Here is a 21,925-nt window from a genome sequence, read left to right as displayed (position 1 = left end):
AACACACATGAAAGCTGTGTTGTTCTCAGGATGTTAGTGAGACAAGGTAGGTGAGGTAATGTCTTATATGGGACCAACTTCTTTTTGGTGTGAGAGACAAGCTTTTGAGCTTACACTGAAGTCTTTTTCATATGAAAGCTGTCATTCAGTATTCTTTTTGCGTATCTTCAAAGCTACTTCCAGTGCTCAACTGGGGATACACTGTACCAAAATCACCGATGTAGAGGATTTATGATGCTGCAAGAGTTGTTCTGAAACCTTTTAAAATGCTACAAACTAAGTTTGCAGGCCATGAGTTCACAACATCTAAATCAGAATAACTCAGGAAAAACAGGGTGTGACAGTCTGGCCTACAGTGTGCCATATGGCTTTCAGCTCTGGCTGTTTGTCAGTAAAAGCGTGTGCCACTCTGAGAGTCATTAGATACATACCCATATACACAGAGCCTGACCATTTTTCTTGCACCAAATCATTTATTCTCCAGGTAATATTTGTTTCTGTAGATGCTGGTTGTTTTATACTTTTCCCCTCTGAGGGACAGTAGAGTTGTTGTTTCTGCACAAGTAGGAAAGGGGGGTTGTTTTAGGACTCCCTGACTCTGCAATCGTTGTGTTGGGAGTAGCAGTCTCCCTTTCTAGAAGATGGATATGTCCAGACAATTACTGTAAATTACTGAAAGTGCAAAGTCTCTGCCTGAGCATTCCCCTCCCAATCCTATATCATTACTTGATGGGATGTTTCCAAACTGCTTTCCCTAAATTACTTGACCCAGTTTATGGTATGGAAAATTCCATCTCTACAACCCTCTGGGTACTCTACCCTATCCAAAGCATCCTACCCTACTCTAAGCATCTCTCTACCCTGTCCAAAGCATATTCAAGAGTATGATAATGTATGCTGGCTTATTGTCTTGGTGACAAATTGTGTGCTTTGCAGAGGAGATGACTTGCAATCCTTTGGGAGATTTCCGCTGTGATAATCACCGGTGCATCCCGCTGCGCTGGAAGTGTGATGGAGATAATGACTGTGGAGATGGGTCTGATGAGAACAACTGCAGTGAGTTGTCACTCCACTCTCATGATATTTTAGTGTTCCTTGCTTTTCACTTATAGCCTCCCATTTCTTCTGAAAGTGAGGCATGTTGTTCTTAATTGCAAGAGTTCAGTTATTCCACTATGCAGTCTGTATTGTTGCTGCTGAGCCATTTGGAATGCTGTGTTAAGAATAATTTCTGTTTTGTACAGAAATAAATGTTAGTGAATCCAGTTATCAAGAAGAATGTTATAATGTATGTGAAAGTATTAGTCCTGATTTCCACTAGGGTTTAAGGGCTCAAATCCTGCACTTTTGTGTGTGTGTGTGTGTGTGTGTGTGTGTGTGTGTGTGTGTGTGTGTGTAAAAACATTTTCCTGAGTAAAGAGTGTAGGATCAAGCCCAAACTGAATTTATTATTTTCTGATAAGGAGATGTAATTTCCTCAAGATAAAAATCACTCTTGGGTAATGTTGTAACAAAACAAATTTGAGATGAGTTAACCCACAGAGAGACATGAAGTGTTTAATATCACATAATATGTATGCAGAAATATCAACTTGCCATTTTAATGATTGTCTCACATCTCACCCAGCAATCATTTTGCCTATTTTAATGAGACAGGCTTGGATGTTTAGAGTTACAGTTGAGTGACTTCACATGTTGTTTTCACTTGTCTTTTAAATTGAAGGCCCTCGCGAATGCACGGAAAGTGAATACCGTTGTGATAATTTGCGCTGCATTCCTTCTCGGTGGGTTTGTGACCATGACGATGACTGTGAAGACAATTCAGATGAACGTGACTGTGGTGCGTATTGACGTTTGGGTGTCATTTCATCATATTAGAAACTAAGGTTTGTTCAGGTTTGAAATCATTCTGCAAAACCATATTTTACATCAAGCAGCATTAGTGAAGCAACCTTTACTGCACTACATTGTTTACCTTTATTTAGAACAGGATATGCCACAAATACTATCTTACATTTAGATAGTGTGGATGGTGAATGCCCAGTTTTTCATGGTATCTTCTGTACATGAAAAATATCCACTTTGATCTTGTTTTTCACGTGAAGACATTTCACTAATCATTTTGGAATCTTTTCAGAGCTGAGGACATGTCATCCTGGATATTTCCAATGTAGCAGTGGGCATTGTGTTGCAGAACGCTTCAGATGTGATGGAAGTGCAGACTGTCTTGATTTCTCTGATGAAGCGACTTGTCGTGAGTTTAAAGCGTGTGGTGGGAACTTATGGGGGAAGAACAGCACATAAGACAACTTCAATTTTACAGAAACTTAGTCTTTATTGTCTGTTTAATACAATAGACAAAATCCTGAGTGGTACTGAACACCTGCAACTCAAATGACTTCAGTAATAATTCAGGAAAAATGTAATACATAGAGCTACTTTTTAATATACTAATGGGTTCTCAGGTATTCCACTGGCAAATTATAAATAGATTAAAAGAATAAACCTGCTGGAGAGAGTGATGCCCAAGAAGCCCTGCTCTTTGCAAGGATGGTCTAGCACAGTGTGAGGATTTTGTTCTGTCCCAGCTACACTGCAAGACAGAATGGCTTTTTAAACATTTCAAGGCCTACTGTACTGTAACAGACTAACATGGCTGATTTTATAATGTGCACAGGGCTGTAGATGGTCTCATTCCTCTTCCCTTCCCCCCATTATAAATGAAAACAGGAAAATACTTTGTTTCTCTTGTTGTCACCTCTGGTCTGGATTGTGCCCCTGATCTCTACACTGGGCTACGTTTTAAGACCATTTGGGAGTTGCAGCTTACGCAGAATGTGACTGCTTCCTCATTAAGCAATGTTTTTTGGGGGGCATTTCACACCTCTGCATTGATAGAGCTACACTGGCTGCTAGATGATTCCCAGGTGAAGTTTAAGGTGCTGGTTTTCATCTACAGAGCCCAAATGGTTTGTAGCCTTGGTACCTGGGATGATGCCATTCTTCTCGTGTTGCTGTCATAGCAGTTGTGATCATCCTTCCAGGCAGTTGAGCTAGAAACCATGGATTAAGTGGGAAGGGGAAGACTCAAGACATTTTCAATGATGGGTCCTATATTCTGGAGTTTATTTCCCAGCATATTTGGTCCAACAGAGGCTGGATTAGACAATCTTTGTGGCATGCTGAAAATCACATATTTTCCCTGTTTTTAGTTCAGAGAAAGGGAAAGAAGGTTTGCTTAGAAAGTAACTGATGGGCTGTAGAAGCTGATGAAAGGGAAATGATTTGGAGGGTGGTTGTGTGTGTGAGGTGTAGGAGGGGGAGTTCCATATATGGTCTCTGGATCTTTTGAGTTGTGTTTATTTTCAAATTTTGTATAGGATCCACATAATTGGATGGACACTTTATAAATGTGAATACATTAATAATTAATTATCTGGTTAATTACCTGACCATTCACTGGGGGTGCTGGTATGAAATTTGTGTAGATTATATTAATGGATTGCCGTTGATAAACGCAAACAGTGCCAGTAAAACTCACATCACCGTATTGTGGTTCTAAGGCCTCTGGCAGTAACTTTAGAGTATTATTTAGCTTTGTAAAATCTTAATCTAAATTAATCAACGTAGTTAGCCAGTGGCCCTCAGTCCTTGCAGTCTGCTACCCCTGCAAACTTTTAGCCGTCTTCTCCTGTAGAGAAGAGGGTGCGGAAGAAATAATGACCTATGAAATGCCTGAATATTATTTCAGACCAAGCTAACTTGTTTATACTAAAAATTAAATTTCTTTTCACCAGCAACACGCTATCCTAATGGTACATACTGTCCACCTATGTTGTTTGAGTGTAAAAATCATGTCTGTATCCAGCCCTATTGGAAATGTGATGGTGACAATGACTGTGGAGATGACTCTGATGAAGAACTTCACCTTTGCTGTAAGAGAGAAAAATGAAATAAAAATGAACAATGTTGATTCCATTAGTAAAACTATATAATGACAATCATTAGTGGTACAGAAGTAAGAGCTAAATCATAAATATGTTCTTTTGACTGGAGATTCTCATGGGTTTTGATAAAGATAAACACCAAGAAAGTGTTGTTTCACAAGAAGCATCTTTAAATTCACTTCATACTCTCTCTTGTGATTTTGTAGCTCATTAATTGCTTTGCAGGCATCTAAATATGCAGCTGTAAGAAAGGGGAGCAGTCAAATGATGAGAGACAATCTCTGTAGCAATTAGAAATATGAATAACAGTCAGCATTTTCAAAATTGGGTGCCTAAAATTAGGAGCCTTAACTGAAATTTAGTAATATAAGGGTCTGATTTTCAATGGTTCTGACTAGCATCCTCAACTCCCATTAGAGTCAGGGCATGTCCTTAAATATGGATTATGGGTCCTAACTTTAGGCACTCAAGTTTGGAAATGTTGACCAATACCTATGAAAAACATACGTTACATACAGTTGAGGCAGCCATGACAAATGCATTTATAAATTGGATGGTCTTTTCTATAAATGATTTCTGCTGTTGTCTAGAAAGATATAGAGCACAAACTAGCATGGTAACTATGGCATTGCATTCCCTGCAGTAGTGATGAATGTTTGCTGTCTGGAGTACAGACTACCTTTTTCAAGAAAGTCGATTATCACTATGTTAGAAACACAGATTTTAGGTTATCTTTTGACAAACCTAATTCAATGCTGTGACTGAAGAATATGTATACTTTTGGCCTGGAAGACTAGTGCTTTTTAAAATAGAGGCACATGGTAACCAAAAAAAGTGATGTATTGATTTGATGGATTGTATGCAATAAGTGTTTGCATCATACTTGCTTATTTGATCTATTTCATTTCAGTGGATATTCCCTGTGAACCACCATTCCGTTTCCGCTGTGAAAATAATCGCTGTATCTACAGTCACGAGCTGTGCAACCAGGAGGATGACTGTGGAGATAGAAGCGATGAGAAAGAGGAGCACTGTACGTTTACACATGTACAGCCAATTTTATTCAGTAATCAGTAGATACATTTTCTAGTAATCCTAGACTTGGACTTCCATCAGTGTAAAGTATTTGTAATGTTTAATAATAATAAAAAACATCCACATTGAATGACAAAATGAAACAAATATTTTAAAACTAATGTTCAGCAGGAAATGATTTGAACTGTGGTTATTATAGCGCAGAATATTTGCAGCATATAGATGCAAGTATAGGTTTAATGTGTAACAAGTCCCTCCCCCAGCAATTGTATGCCCACCATATACCGTAAGCATGCTGATAAATTAGTATAGTCTGAAAAAAAAAATCAAATTATAATGTTATGGTATAGTCTGTTTAAAATAATGAAGAAGAAAGAATTGGCAATTCAATAATGGTCAGGATGGCAAATGTTGCTGAAGTTGTTTTGAACATGGTTGTCTCTGAATTCTGACCATTGTTGTGCATGACTCAACAATATTGGACCCTGAATAATACGTATGAGGATCTTAAGTGTTTAGGCCTTGATGCTGCAACTAGTTCTGCATGGGTAGACCCCTGCACTCACATGGAGCCACACTGATTTCACTGGGGCTCTGCACATGAGTCTGCCCATGAAGAACCAGTGATAGCATTCGAGAATTAGCACCTGGAATAATAGATACATTCTATTATATATCTTTATTATACAGTGCAAAGTTCTGCTCTCAGATATATTCACAGTACCCATTGACTCAATGGGAACTGCATGTGCACGTTTCATAGCAGAATTTGGCCCCAAACGTAAGAGTGTTTATTATTTACTGACTTTTTAAATTACCCAATGTCATGTAATCGTAATAGCATGTTGTATATGCTAGAATGGTCTCAACTAAACTAAAATATCAAAGACTGGAGATAAAGTACAAAATATAGAGATAAAAGATATTAAATAGCCCTGCCAAAGCAAGAAGTTGAATCCACTGTTGAGTAGAAAATATGTAACAAAAAGTGTTTATGAAATAGTCCTTGTATCTCTGTAGAAGGAGGAAGTCTGGTTTTTGAGTTGAAAGTGACTGGGAATTGGCAGACCTGGGTTCTATTCCCAGCTATGCCACAGACTTCCTGACTCACGTGATCAAGTTATTAAACCTCTCTGTGCCTCATTTCCTTCCTCTGTGAAAGGAATTATGCCTAACTTGTGGATGTTGGGAGGCTTCATAGGTGACAGAAGCGTGTGTCTTTTGAATTGTAGGTCGAGAACCTACCCCAAGACCGTGTATGGCTGAAGAATTCAAATGTGGTAATGGAAATTGCATTCCTCTACATTACGTATGCGACAATTATGATGATTGTGGAGACCATTTTGATGAAATAGGCTGCAGTAAGTAACAATGTTGTTGTTACGCAGTACAGTAGTAATCAGTAGAACTGAAATAAAAACAGTTTTTGAAACAGAAATAATAAACGTATAGTATTGACTAGAGCTAGAATATAATAAATTGGAACTGCTCTCTGCTCCTGTTATCTTACCATCCTCCGCATATCTTTCCGAAACATTGACATTTGCAAACTAAGAAGCTCAGTATCCTGAACTGTGCAAGTTTAGGCTAAGAGTCTTGTGCTTCACAAGAAGCAATTTGGTCTTGTTCTAAAATAGGATATGCTGTAGAGGCTAGAGCAGACCCTGAACTGGTGTAAATTGTCATAGCTCCTCAGAAGTCAATAGAGCTAGCATGATTTACACCAGCTTAGTACCCATCTCTGGAGAAAGTGAACAACTCATCTCACACCAGCACCCTATTGGCCAGTGCTCAGATTGAAGTCACCTCCAGTCATCAGTGTTGTTAACAGTTTTTCACAAGATGAGGTGCCACAGGACTCTTTGCCGCTTTTACAGATCCAGACTAACATGGTTACCCCTCTGATACTTGACACCAATCAGGAGAGTCACTGCAATGTGGAAACTTTGAGTAAAATATGTGTGTGTGATAGGGCGTGCAGAGAGATCCTAGAGAAGTCCACCTGAATAAAGCATTTTGACTGCAATAGACAGACAGCTTAGATTTATAATTTGAGTATGCACTTGTGATTTCAGTTTGTCAGGTGTTTATGGCTTCAGGTGAAAATGTGCCAAATGATGTACTGGGGATTAAAACCTAGTATGTTCGCATATCACAAATAACTCACAAACTGTTAGCATAGTCTTTTCTGAGGTGGCTTGCATCTCTATTTCACATCCATCCCAGTGGACTTTGAGTAGTGGAAAATAATGATGTGACCTCATGAAAATGTAAAAGTATAAAAAGGATGTGAAATGGTGCAAATCAGACAATTTGATGGCATTCAGCCCTGTACTGTTCATGGGCAGACATGAGCTCAAACCAAACTGATGGCGTTTGGATCCTTTCCAGCTTCAAACATCAGCATTAAACAGAGAAAGAATAAATAACACTAAATAGTTCTATAAACCTAATCAGGATGACAAATATCTTTTGTTTTGTGATGGGAATAAAAGGTGTCTAACTTTAATTGCAGGTATAAATTTTAAATATGAATGCAAAGACACTGTGTGTGTGTGTGTATAATATGTATGTATATAAAGGTAAGTGTGTATAATTATTGTAATTAGCATTGGTATATAGTTGTAGGACATAAACAGTTAACTGAGTTAGTGAAATAATATTTTGGGCATAAATCTGCATCCTTCCTCATCCTGTGTCAATACACATTTGCTATTTAATTGTTTCTACTTACATGTTATAGATCTACTTGCTGTATTTTCTAAGTGTCAGAGTAATTTTTGTAAATGCAGTGCACCTCAGCTTACCAGTATTGCCATAGATCATTGCTTCATTTACACACAGCACATTGAGAAAAGGAGTACTTGTGGCACCTTAGAGACTAACCAATTTATTTGAGCATGAGCTTTCGTGAGCTACAGCTCACTTCATCAGAAGTGATGAAGTGAGCTGTAGCTCACGAAAGCTCATGCTCAAATAAATTGGTTAGTCTCTAAGGTGCCACAAGTACTCCTTTTCTTTTTGCGAATACAGACTAACACGGCTGTTACTCTGAAACCTGACACAGCACATTAGATATGTTTATAGTGAAAACAAGTGTAAGTTTCTTTAACAAAGACTAGAGATAAGAGAAGTACCATGTAAGAGTACTGGAAACAAGTAGTTACATCTAAATTAAAATCATAATGTGTTATAGAGCCTACACTTAAATAACAAGGTACTCTCCTATCTAATGAAGTTTAGCTCACCCAAAGTCTTTGCGGAGTTTTCCAGTCAGGCTGGCTGTGACCCTCCTTTCATAAGACAGAACATGCTGACAGTTTGTCTTCTTGTTGAAGGATCCAGGTGCGCTTCAGGACTCCTAGTTATACCCCCAAAATCCATTGTCTTCACTCGTAAACAGGATACCCCTCTGCTATTTTTGTATTTTACTGCAGCTTTCTTCTCTTGTGATTTCATAATCTCTTCATTAGCATCAGGCTCAGTAATGCAAACAGGTCTTCAAGGTGATACATACAATACACAATACACTCATGACCAGACAGAGATACGTGTCTGCTAGCCCCTACCTGAAAGGAACCTGTCCAAGGCATTCAAATCCTGGTGACCTGCCTTTAACTTCAAGGCTTTAGGATCATAATTTCCAGTATAATTATATAGCTTTTAATTATTATATGATCATACATTTTGCAGTGATTATGACGAACAGCGGACTGCTGGCTCTCAATAGAGACCTCATAGCCACCCTTTAGTGAATCATTATGCAGATACCTGACCCAGGGGATCTCTGTAAAACCCCATGCATCCTCTTTGTGTCCTCTACCAGTTGGCACCAGAGGTCCCTGGGTCAGAGGTCCCTTGCTTCTTCCCATATGAGGCCTGATCCAAAGGCCACTACAGTAAATGGAGTTCACTGACTTCAGTAAAGGTTGGGTCAGGCCTTACATGAATTAGGTGCCTACCCTAATTCCAAGGTATAGCTGACATAGGTCTATATCACATGTAAAAGGAATTTAGCAAGCATTCTGTTTTGGTTGTGAGATGGGAGGGAGGTGATGGTTGTAGTGGGGCTGTCAACCTATCCAAATCCCTGGAATAGTTGCAGCTGCTTTGAACTGGCGTCCAATATTTTATGTCATTCCCCTTAGTGCTGGGTAGGCTGGGTGGGTAATGAGGTCATTCAGTATGGCAATGTCATGGATTCATAGCCAAAGAAATGATCCTGCCTGAGATTTTCCTGACCTCCCTGTAATTAGTAAGTAGTACTATGGCCAGGGAAATCCCTGAAAGCCCTTCATGTCTGCTGAAAGTTTTTTCCAAGGAGGAAAGAAGGAGAAGGCCAACTTAATATTTGAAAATTGTTTACAAATAAGAGAAAATAATAGAAATTGTAGCTCTCAGTATGGTTTATGCTTTTCCAATAATAATGATTTACATTCTTTTCAGACTCAGGAACAGGACGAACTTGTGCTGAAAATATCTGTGAACATAACTGTACCAACTTAAGTGAAGGAGGCTTTATCTGTTCCTGTAGGCCAGGGTACAATGCCAGTGAGCTGAACCGGAACTCCTGCGATGGTATTTTCAATATTTTATTAATCTTCTCCATGAAAGATGTTCAATTTGGTTTTGTTACAATAATTTAAATGTAACTATTCATTATTGCATGTAAAGAGGATTTTTGCACTTCAGTGGACCTTGTATGACACAGATTTGGCTTCTGAAATATATATTCTCTCCCAGAATTTAGGCCCCAGTTCAGCAAAAAACTTTAACCTATGTATAATTTTAAGCATGTGAGTAGCTCCCTTGACTTTAACGTGAGTACTCAGATGTTTAAAGGTAAACACATTCTTATTTGCTGAATTAGAGTTTTATGGCTTGATCCAGCTGCACTGAAATAAAGGGGAGCCTTTCCACTGACTTAAGGCTAGATCATATCTGAGTTACCACTGTCTATATTTAGATTAGAATCAAAGCTTCTGCTCTGAAAAATTCACTGACTTGCTTACAGTGCAGTTCTACACTGTTGCTCAACAGCTGTTTCCTGTGCATCTAGTATAATATATGCTCGCTTTAAAGATGAAAATACATTTGTATTGCTTCTTATTCTAGCTAGGGCCATAGAACCAGGCACATCTAAGAGAGAGTGAGCTGGATTCTAATCTGTCAGCTCTCAGTCTAGAGAATTGTTTACTGAATTCTAAGAAGTGGGGTTTGCACAGATGTACACTGAAGTGTTGCTGAGGGTAGCATATAGCCCACAGAAGCTTTAATGCTGGTGACGATGTGCTCTATGGAAAGAACCTAGCTGGACTCTCAGATCCCAGACAGACAGTTAGTACAAACATTAGTAAAGCAAGCACACTGGATCTGGAAATAACTGAGACAAAATAAACATGGGAGCCTGTGATGTCATGTTTAGAATCCCTTTACAGAGCAAAACATTTCACATCCTGGGTATCTTGGCACGTGCAAGGCCAGATTAGAGCAATCTAAGGCCCTAGGCACACCCTGACATGAGGACCCCTGTGGCTTCATCCCCATGTGGCCTCGCCCCTGCTCTGAAGCCTTCCCCACCCCTTGGAGTGGGAATGGTGGTGTCCTTTCCCACAGAGGCATGGGGCCCTTTTCTCTCCACCCACCAGAGCAGCAGCAAAGGCCCTCCCCCTCAGGAGCAGCAGATGTCCCCCAATATTTACGCCAGGATTTGGGTGTATCTGTTTGAGTGGGTGGGCTGGGGCCACTCCACACTTTTCTACCTGCCACACACAGCTTCCTCTTTTGGGATGGTGTTGGCAGTGAGTCCTGGTTGTTCACACTCTTCCGGCCACGCTGTAGGTGGCGAATGCTGCCTGGCGCAGTGCAGCAGCTCAGTGCAGCGGGACAGAGCCCCCCGCCCCCGCCAAGTCATGTGCTGGGATGGGGACAGCAGCACTCTCCCAAGTCCCAGACAGCGTCTGGCCACGCTGCCTGGGAGGGGACGCTGCCAGCATGGTACAGCACAGTGGGACAGCCCCCCTCCACCAGGTAACGTGGGATGGGGAAGGGACAGGATGGGGAGAGCGTGGGGGCCCCAGGATGGGGGTGGGGCAGGGAGGAATCATGTGGGGTGTCACATGGTGAAACCATTGCCCCCCTTTGGCTGGTGCCCCCTTTGTGTTCCTCCCCACTAGTTGCTCCAAATCAGAACGTCAAAATTATAAATGTGACTAGTTCAGCTAAGGAAACAATTAAACCTGAGATATTTTCTCTCTCCATTTGTGTTTAGATATCAATGAGTGTGAGATCTTTGGAACCTGCCCCCAGGACTGTAAAAATTCCAAAGGAAGTTATGAATGTTTCTGTGCTGATGGCTTTAGGTCCATGGGTGATCAAGAGGGAAAACAGTGTGCTGCCAATGGTATGTTTAACTGACAGCCTGACTGATTGCCACCTGTGAAAAGCAAGCTAACTGTAATAACTTTAATGAATGTAGGCGTCTCCGTTATAACAGGGGGGAAAAACAAAAATCTTTTTGTGCAGCATTAGATTCTGTACATCCTTGTAACCTTGTACATCTTTGTGCAGGAATGTAAATACTCCCTCTCTGCTTCCATTTGTAACAATTAAAATAATACCCACTTCTTGCAGGTATCTGATGTGATAAATACTCTAAAATATGTTGGGTGCCTGCCCTCCTCTCCCCTTCATCCAGATTTCCTGAAAACAAAAGACTGTCTATGCTGTAGGTTATCAGCAAAAGGCAGCTGCCCGTTAGCTCCCACCCCCTAAGTAATGTATCAGAAGAAGACAGTGTATTGAAGTGGTGCAAATCAAAGACAGTTTGCTGACAGATCACCGTTTATTGTTCATGGACTGATGAACACAAACAAGAGGATTTATAACAGCTCATTTATAACTCCAATCATTAGTTCTGTCTCTTAGGTTAATGTCAGTGGCCGTAGTGTGTGACAGTCATTGAGTAGGTAGATTCTGATTTGGTTCAGAAAATGAAAAACAAAGAGCTGGAGAAAACAGAAAAGAGGGCTGACAATGGAACAGTAATAATATATGGTGATTGAAGCGGGGTTATGCTGTGTATAAAAAGATACTTCGAGCTTTTAAAGGCTAAGTGACAAAGTTGTGGTGTATTGAGTTAAATAACATAGCCTTACAAAGAGGAAGCAAGGCACCCGGCCTGTTTGCAGTAAGCATTTTTAAAAGTTGAAAAGCCAAGGCGTGTAAGAAAACTTATTAAAAAAACAGTTTTCACGGTTTCCAGTCCAAAGGCCTGAACCTACAAACACTTACTTCTAGGCTTAGTGCTTATTATGGTAAGTGAGTGCATTGACGTCAACAGGACTAGTGATGGTAGTTAACACCAAGCTTGGTAGTAAGCAACTGTAGGATCTGACACCAGTTTTGCAGACCCAAAAGGGCTAGGTAGTTCAGATGATTGTCCAAGTAAGTATTTTTTCTATCAGGTATATGATTTTCTGAACCAAATGTAACCTCTAAAACTTTAATTTAGGTTTGACCATCAGTAATTTTCACCTGCTTCTCTTGTGAGAGTACTATTGAATTCAGAGAAATAAAATCTATTGTTGCGTTCTAGGTAACCCTCCATTGTTACTCCTGCCAGACAATGTGCGAATTCGGAGATACAATATCTCATCACAGCAGTACTCTGACTACATTGATAACCAGGAGCACATCCAAGCTATAGACTATGACTGGAATCCTGAGGGAATAGGCCTGAGTGAGTATATTTGAAGCTTTCATACTTAACAATGCATTATTTGTTTCAGAACTAGTGTTAGTTTTGGAGGTTAATTTTCCTTTTTAATTTACAGTCAAACTAGATTAGTTAGCAGTTCTGGTGGAGTGGATGTCCTTCAGCTATATGCCTCCCTCAGACCTATCCTCTCACACCCTGTCAGTTCTTTTACTACATCTAGTCAGTGAGTTTTGTTTTGTTCTGTGGTCTCTTTCTTTCCCTTTCATTTCTTACCCAAGGACATTGTGACTTTTATGACAAGGTTGTGGCTGGCTCTTACTATGTGTGCAAGCGTAGGAGGGTGCAAGAAGCCCCTCACCCTGGCACCCCCAACTTCAGGGCTGGCCACAGCTAGTTCCTGCACTCTTCTAATCTCAACAGGGCTTCAGGACTGCAGTAGTTTGCAGTCATGTGTCTCTCCTCCACCGCTCAACCCTGAGGGGGAAAAGGCTGGTGGATCCTTATGTTCTGTCATATGTCACCCTACCAATGAACTCATCCTCTGCCATGTGTAGCCCCTGTATGAGCTCCCAGGATCCTGCCTGTCGTGTACAATGAAATAGACATGAGAGGTAAGGCACTGACTCTTGCAAAATGTGGCATGGGCTCTTTAATGACTTCAGCTGCATGTCTTATCCAAAGTGTATATTTTAGACTGATGATTTTAGAATTTGTGCAAATTTTCCTGTATTTTTCATTTTCATTGAGGGCTAACGTGAGATTTTCACACAAATAGAAATATGTTAAATTGGTATCTCATATACCATAGTTATCTCAATAGGGGTAGGATCTTCCAAAAATGAGTAAACATTTCAAATGACTTCACAATGAAAATGATTTTTGAATTTTTTGTAGGTATTGTATACTACAGCATTTTGGGACATGGCTCTGAGTTTGGATCCATCAAACGTGCTTATCTCCCCACATTTGATGGCAGTGGAAACAATCCTGTGAAGGAAGTTGACTTGAATCTGAGATACATAGTTAATCCTGATGGTCTAGCTGTGGACTGGGTTGGGAGGTGAGTAAACAGAAAAGTTAGGAACTGTACACACGTGAATATGGTGAGAGTCTGAGATATTGATCACCGGTTAGACATGTGAAATCCAGTCCTTTATCTTAGACAGGCATGCAGGAGACGTGAGCAATATGGTGCTAGTCTTGCATCCTGCACATGCCGTCCTCGAGCTGGAGATGGGAGGTCTCAAGGTGGCCCAGATGAATGCACTTTTCTTTGCACTTTGCTTCTTTGATCAGAAGCAACATGTGCCTCAATCTAACACCTGTTGCTGATTGCATCATATGTTCTAGCTAGCTGCCTGGGCACTGCACATACTCCCCAACTGGCAGATCAGTCATGCATCGTTTGGATTACGGTGCACTGGCCACTATGTTTGCTGAACATTCTCCCTAGCATTAAATTAAGAACTTGTGAAAGAACTTGCTCTGTGGCTTCTGCAAAGGGAGGAGGCTCCCAACCCCCTTTCTGTCTGTCTGTCTTCTATCTGTCTAGGTTCTTACTTGGTTCCTATCACCAGAGTGTCTGAATGCCACCCAGAACAGAACAAAAGCAAGAGTTGAACATAGACTCGAATTATCTGAGGGTACTAGAATGTTAAGTGTGTGTGAAAGCGTTTCCTTTTCTTCCTTCAGTTATTGGGCTAGAGAATTTAGTTTTTCACTTAACCCTGAAGATGAGGTGGTCTGTGGTCATTGTTGCTCCTCTGGAAGAGAATTCCTTGGCCTTGCACCAGATGTGGAGGAAGCTTGGCCCCTGTGCTGTTATGAGATTATGAGCTGACCCTTTTGTTGTTCTTGTGGGATGGAACAATTGAAGGAGGCTGTGGTCCCTGAATAGGAGGTGTTGTTTTAGATAGCTTGATCTAACGCCATGGAGTGCCTTATGGGTGTAGGGAGAAATCTTAAAATGTACCCAGTGTTCTGCGGAGAGCCAATATCGTGAGTGGGGCACAATGTGTTCTCAGTAGCAAGATTCATTTTTGAGATGGGCTGTTGCATATTGGACCAGCTGAAGTGTTTTAAGGATGGTGCAATCATTCCAAATACAGGGAGTTGCCGTTGTATTTGTTGTTGGCAAGGGAGTTGGCAGCAGTTGTTGGCAAGGGAGTTGGCAGCAGTAGCTATTTCAGCATCCACAAACAGTGAGGAGTCTGAAAGCAACTCCCAGCCAATGAAACAGCTTGTCTGAAGACAGACTCCCTTAATGGTGGGAGATAGCATGGCAGTGATTATCTCTGTAAAATGTTTCCCTCTACCCTCTGGCATCACCGCCACCTTGCTTAGTTTTAGCGTCAGTCAGCTGCCTTTCATCTACTGGCTGATCTCACCGAGGCGCTGAGATAGTTGAGTGTCTGTCTTGGAAGTGAGTGAAATTATTGTGCTGAGTTATTCATCTGAGTAGTGTGGACATTTAAGACTGTTAAGTTTCATAGTTTTTCCTTGTGGTTCAGTCAAGATGTAGTGATAGAAGCACAACATAGTGAGCAGTCTGGTAAAGTGAGGAAGAATTGCTCATTACAGCTCTGAGTTCATGGCCTGAGAGCAAGGAACTCGGCCATCTCACTGCTTTCCCATTATTGGTGGTGGAAGGTCATCCATCAGCATGACTAATGTTGTTTCTATTTGCATGTGCTAGCCTGAAACCTGACTGGGAGGAGACCTGGATATTGGTAGTGGACGAGCATAGTTGGAGACAGCCCTTTTTAGCTTGTTGGGTCTGAGTTACCAGTGTTGAGTCAGACTTCCTGTAGTTCTTCAGAGCCTCTTGTGTGAATGACTGGGGAAAGGAGACAGATGTTTCTAGTTGTGGGCTTGATGGGTGGCTCCTGTTGCTCTGCCTCCTGGATTGGGTAATATGCTCTGTGAAATATGTTGGCAGCTCCTCATCGTATGTTGTGCTGGTTACCAGGGCAGGGCGAAGACAATCTGGTGGGAGGACATGATTTACTACCCTGAAAAGTTCTGCTGGTTTTGACTCAATGGCTGAGGGGAAAAATTATCTCTTTTCTTCCACCATGGCTGTGTGATAACATTGGAGAAAACCTCTGTGTTGAAAGCCTTAGATTTACACTGTCAGCCTTCATGTTCTCTTACTGTCTACGTTACCCATGACAGATCAACCCAAAAACCAAGGTTATCTCTGAGGGCAGTGGGGGCTGCCTGCATTTATGTGTCAATATCTCCACAGTTGTGAGCAGGTACAGGCAACATAGTGGTAAACACACCAGCAGCCTGTCTATCCTGGCACTTCTGCTATTACTGGCAATGGATTTGTATTAGTACTAGAGCAATGGTGAGAGATTTAAATAAAAAACTGCTCAGTGTGTACTTAGGGTATTTCTACACGCAACTGGAGGTGTGATTGCAGTTTAGGCATGTATACCTGTGCTAGCTTTGATCTAGCTAGCCTGACTAAAAATAGCATTGAAGATGTGGGGTAGGCTGCACAAGTCCACCTGGAACCCTGGTTCAGTACTCGCCTTGCTAGCCAGTGCTGTGGTGTGTGCCGTCACATTCTTCACTGCTGTTTTTAGCTGCGCTAGCTAAATTAAAGCTTGTGTGAGGGTGCCTACCTGAGCTGTACTCACACCTCAGACTACACTGCAGACCTACCACAGGATCTGTACAGTGAGACAGGGGTCACGTCTTTGTGCCTCTGTTTCCCCATCTGTGAAATAGGAATAATAGGGCTGTCAAGTGATTAAAAAAATGAATCGCGATTAATCACGTGATTAATCGCACTGTTAAAGAATAATAGAATACAGCTTATTTAACTATTTTTGGTTATTTTCTACATTTTCAGATATATTGATTTCAATTACCACACAGAATACAAAGTGTACAGTGCTCACTTTTATATTATTATTTTTATTACAAATTGTTGCTCTGTAAAAAACAAAAGAAATAATATTTTTCAATTCACCTTGTACCAATAATGTAGTGCAATCTCTTTATAATGAAAGTTGAACTTACAAATGTAGAATTATGTTAAAAAAACTGCACTCAAAAATAAAACAATGTAAAACTCTAGCACCTGCAAGTCCACTCAGTCCTACTTCTTGTTCAGCCAGTCGCTCAGACAAACAAGTTTGTTTACATTTGCTGGAGATAATGCTGCCTCCTTCTTGTTTATAATGTCATCTGAAAGTGACAACAGGTGTTTGCATGGCACTGTTATAGCCGGTGTTGCAAGATATTTACATGCCAGATCTAAAGATCACTAAAGATTCATATGTCCCTTTATGCTTCAAGCACCATTCCAGAGGACATACGTCCATGCCGATGGCGGGTTCTGCTTGATAATGATCCAAAGCAGTGCAGACCGGCTCATGTTCATTTTCATCACCTGAGTCAGATGCCACCATTAGAAGGTTGATTTTCTTTTTTGGTGGCTTGGCTCTGTAGTTTTTGCATCAGTGTTGCTCTTTTAAGGCTTCTGAAAGCATGCTCCACACCTCATCCCTCTCAGATTTTGGAAGGCACTTCAGATTCTTAAACCTTGGGTTGAGTGCTGTAGCTATCTTTAGAAATCTCACATTGGTACCTTCTTTGTGTTTTGTCAAATCTGCAATGAAAGTGTTCTTAAAACGAACAACATGTGTTGGGTCATCATCTGATACTGCAATAACATGAAATATATGGCAGAATACAGGTAAAACACAGCAGGAGACATGTAATTCTCCCCCAAGGAGTTCAGTCACAAATTTAATTAACACATTATTCTTTTAACGAGTGCCATCAGCATGGAAGCATGTTCTCTGGAATGGTGGCCGAAGCAGGAAGGGGCATATGAATGTTTAACATATCTGGCACGTAAATACCTTGCAGTGCTGGCTACAAAAGTGCCAGGCAAACACCTGTTCTCACGTTCAGGTGACATTGTAAATAAGAAGCGTAAATGTAAACAAACTTGTTTGTCTTAGCAATTGGCTGAACAAGAAGTAGGACTGAATGGACTTATAGGCTCTACAGTTTTACATTGTTTTGGTTTTTTGAGTGCAGTTATGTAACAAAAAAAAATCTGTATTTGTAAGTTGCACTTTCACAATAAAAAGATTGCACTACAGTACTTATATGAGGTGAATTGAAAGATACTATTTCTTTTGTTCTATCATTTTTACAGTGCAAAAAGTGTACACTGTACATTTTGTATTCTGTGTTGTAATTGAAATCAATATATTTGAAAATGTAGAAAAACATCCGACAATATTTAATATATTTCAATTGGTAATCTATTGTTTAACAGTGCAATTAAAAGTGCGATTAATCATGATTAATTTTTTTAATCGTGATTACTTTTTTTGAGTTAAATGCGTGAGTTAACTGTGATTAATTGAAAGCCCTAAGGAAAAACAATACTTCCTTATGCTCACAAGGTGGTGGTGAGGCTACATTGGTTCAGAGAAGAGGCATGGTACAAGTGCTAAATATTATTTTGTTTAATATATGATCTTCTTTGAGACAGCTAAGAAGATTAACAAAGGTATTACAATAAAGATTAGCAAAATCCAAGGAAGAGCAAACAGTGCTCTGCACATAGGATCAGAAAACTTTTACATCAGGTATGATACTTAAAAATTTATAACAACCTTGTTTCTGAAAATGTTTTTTGTTAAAAGATAAAAATACAGAATGGAGCTGTGGCACCAGCAATCCAAACAGATGCACTCACAAGAGTTACCAGATTAATTCAAATGTAAATTAATTTTCAGTTTTAATGAATCAGATTTCTGTTCCCAGAAGACTACGGCATCTGTGAAGATGCTCATTAGTTACCTGCAGTGCCTAAAAGTAATAATAAAACCTCACAGTAGGACTTTTATCAAGGTTATTTGACAGGAAACGAGGCCAGCTGCAGAAACTTCTGCGCAAAGAGAAACCTAGTTAACCTTATAGGTAAGGTCTGCTGAATTCTGCAACAAGCTGCACCTAAATTCAACAGTCAGGTTTCTGTGGCGAGGCATCCTGGGAGTTCTACAATGCAATCAGTGCAGTATTCCTATATTAGTTATATAGGTATTAAATGAATGTGATTTTACAGGGTCCCAATGTTTTTTAATGTGCCAGGTTTTGTTTTTCATTTGAATACTGAGTGCTACAGGAAAAACAACAAGAAACTTATTAAAAGATAAGCAGATTTTCTCAGCCCTATCCCCAGTTATAGCATCTTAACCTTTTACAGCATTTTAATTGTGTTTTAATATAATTCAGGCATCTTTACTGGACTGATGCTGGGACAAATCGAATAGAAGTAGCAAAGCTAGATGGACGGTACAGGAAGTGGCTTATTTCCTCTCTACTGGATCAACCAGCAGCTATTGTTGTGAATCCCAAGCTTGGGTAAGCATTTCAGGACCTGAAGGAGTTCTGTGAAATAGCATGCAGCAAGTAAGACAGAACACAACAATAAGCTATAGGAGAGCTTTTACCTCAATAGCTGAAAAGACTAAGGCTATGTGTTGCTGTTGATGTCCATACAAATTTCTGTCCATATACTGGCTGCAGGGGATTTTTAAATAAGGGAATGTATTTCAGGGCCAGATTTCAGGAAGGGTCTGTTTTGGTGTTACAACAGGGGCTCAGGGTTCAAACTGTTGTGTCTCAAACTGTAGATGCTGGCTCCTTAACATACCTATTAAAGATGTCTTTCCTACAACTCCTCCTGCCTATCATATTATCATTACTCAAGAGACAGAAAAAGCTGTGGGGATATCTTTCCATTTATTCAGACTACAAGAACCAAAGAAACATCATCATTTTCCTTTTTTAATTATTTGTTTTGGCCTAACCAGTCCCCATTTTGTATTCAACATCACACAAGACGCATCCTATGGCCGATCCAGCAAAGCACAATTCCTCCCCAGCTCTTCTCTTCAAGTTACTTCTCCCCTTTTTGGATGCAGCTTACCTCTTTTGTGCTTGACCAGCTCTGCTACTGGGCTGGATGGTGGAGCCCTATCTCCATCCACTCCTCATTCCTTCCCATCCCTTCTGTAACCCCTTGCTCACAGGGGGATAGCACCAGGCACTCAGCCCCATCTGTGCCCAGAGCTGTAATCTGGGCAACTCTAACATGGATGCACAGAAATAGGAGGAGTCACTAGCCCCTGTTCAGCTGCACTTGGGCAAAGTTGTGTCTAGCGCATACGTGGTCCCCTTAAAGTCAAAATTAGGGTAGGTCCATTGAAGCCAAAGGAGCTGTATTGAGTTACATGAGCTGAGGATAGCACTCAAAGGAAGCTGCTGATAACTCTTTTTCCTGAATGACCCTGTTAGAATTGCCTCTGCAACTGTCCCTTCTCCACCTGAGTGCCAAGATGCAGAAACTCTCCTTTGACGTTTATTTTCCATTTTATTCTTTTATAAAAATTTGCTCATCTGTTGAGCTCTGTGTGTGTTTTTCTTGATCCCAGTCTGCAGATCAGGAGTTACACAACATACTCTTTGATGAGTCCTACGACTTAGTTATTGGATGATGCCAAAGAAAACAGTCCCAACCACCGAATTCTAAGTCATTTTAAATTCTAGTTATACTGTTGTAGGCTTATGTACTGGACTGACTGGGGGAGGCAGCCAAAGATTGAATGTGCCTGGATGGATGGACAGCAAAGGCAAACGCTGGTTTCTGAAGACCTTGGCTGGCCCACAGGACTTTCTATTGATTATCTCAACAATGACAGGCTGTACTGGAGTGATTCTAAAGAAAATATTATTGAATCCATGAGACCTGATGGAACAGACAGAACCACTGTATTACACGGAGGTAGGAAATTAACATGAATGTTGTATATATTTCTGGTCTAAGAAATTAACGTGAACTTAGGGCCAGATTTTCAAGTACTCAGATCTCACAACTGGGGCCAGATTTTCAAAAACGCTCAGCTCCCAATTAGGCACCTTATTAAGAACCAAACTTGGTAGTGTTTTCCATTCACTTTGCATGCATGTAAATGACTGTGCAAGGTGGTTGAGAATTAGGTCCACTGCGATTAACTTGCATGAGCAAAACAGACAGAACATGGCACAAACTGGATGGATAATTGTTGTTTTACGTGTGTTGTTATCAATTTGCAGGAACAGTGGCCTGCTCTTTTCAGTCACGCATTTCCATCAATACAAATGCAAGTGGTTAATGAATAAAATACTTGATTCAAGAAGAAGAATAGTTGGCTCATCGATACTGCTAGGGGTTCTTTGCTAACTGATGATAATTTTGTTCCTTTGAGAAGTCAGCAGTCCGTACAGCCTTGATGTCTTTGAAGGCCATTTATATTGGATTTCTAAGGAAAGAGGTGAAGTCTGGAAGGAAGATAAATTTGGAAATGGAGAAAAGGTGAAAGTGCTGACTGTAAACCCTTGGCTCACTCAAGTGCGCATCTATCATCAGCATAGATACAATCAGTCAGGTAATCACCAGTCTCGGGTGTTCTGTTCCCTGTTATCTGGAAACGACTATCCCAAATCCATAACAATGCCTTCAGAAAGCTTAGTATTAGCCTGGGAATAGGCAGATCTCTAAGCACATTGAAAAGTACGTATTTTTGAAAGCATAAGGATGGAACTGGGATTGACAAGTGTATTAAATATAGAGAGAGATAGAGGGAGGGGAACATATAAAATAAAGCAGGGTTTAAATACAGAAGAACAGTACATTTCTCTTTTGCAGTCATTTAGCACAAAATTATGGCTGAGTCCATTTTCCCCCTCCTACAGCTTCTACACAGGAGGCAACAATAATTTATATTTGTACTCCAAAAGCACAAAGTGCAGGCAACTTGTTACTGCCTCCAGTATAGACCACCTCTATCTTAACTCTCCTGTAATGGCAGGGCTGCCCAGGAGCAGTTCATACTATTCTAGCATGCTCTTCCCAGAAGGCTTTGTCTGCACTATGGTGGTGGGTAGTGTACATGTAGCTACATGCCACAGAGAAACGCAAAGTGTGTCCACATTACGATGTGTAGCTACATGTGAAAGACTCCAGCAGCAGAGAGTGGCAAGGAAAGGCTCTGGGAAGGGGGAGGCAGCAGGGAAAGGCTCCAGCAATGGGGAGCTGGCCAAGTGTTTTCCCACTGCCTCTCCTGTGCCAGAGCCTTTCCCTGCTGCTGGAGTCTTTCACTGCAGCAGGGAAGGGCTCCAGCAGCAGGGAGCTGGTGGAAAGAAG

General features: G+C 40.7%; 1 protein-coding gene across 1 annotated transcript in view; it reads left to right on the top strand.

Moving 5' to 3' along the window:
* Window positions 1–21,925, top strand: part of LRP2 (LDL receptor related protein 2) — a 180,200-nt gene that overhangs the window by 137,955 nt on the left and 20,320 nt on the right. Inside the window, exons 58-70 of the mRNA XM_077829918.1 lie at window positions 937–1,056; window positions 1,724–1,840; window positions 2,138–2,254; window positions 3,798–3,935; window positions 4,858–4,980; window positions 6,215–6,343; window positions 9,429–9,560; window positions 11,254–11,385; window positions 12,580–12,723; window positions 13,597–13,762; window positions 18,973–19,101; window positions 20,304–20,524; window positions 20,988–21,167. Of these exons, the coding sequence (XP_077686044.1) occupies window positions 937–1,056; window positions 1,724–1,840; window positions 2,138–2,254; window positions 3,798–3,935; window positions 4,858–4,980; window positions 6,215–6,343; window positions 9,429–9,560; window positions 11,254–11,385; window positions 12,580–12,723; window positions 13,597–13,762; window positions 18,973–19,101; window positions 20,304–20,524; window positions 20,988–21,167 (1,848 nt within the window). The remainder of the gene's footprint in view (window positions 1–936; window positions 1,057–1,723; window positions 1,841–2,137; window positions 2,255–3,797; window positions 3,936–4,857; window positions 4,981–6,214; window positions 6,344–9,428; window positions 9,561–11,253; window positions 11,386–12,579; window positions 12,724–13,596; window positions 13,763–18,972; window positions 19,102–20,303; window positions 20,525–20,987; window positions 21,168–21,925) is intronic.

This window comes from Eretmochelys imbricata, chromosome 11 (assembly GCF_965152235.1).
Source record: "Eretmochelys imbricata isolate rEreImb1 chromosome 11, rEreImb1.hap1, whole genome shotgun sequence".
Taxonomy (NCBI): domain Eukaryota; kingdom Metazoa; phylum Chordata; order Testudines; family Cheloniidae; genus Eretmochelys; species Eretmochelys imbricata.
This window is presented reverse-complemented; position numbering and strand designations above follow the sequence as displayed.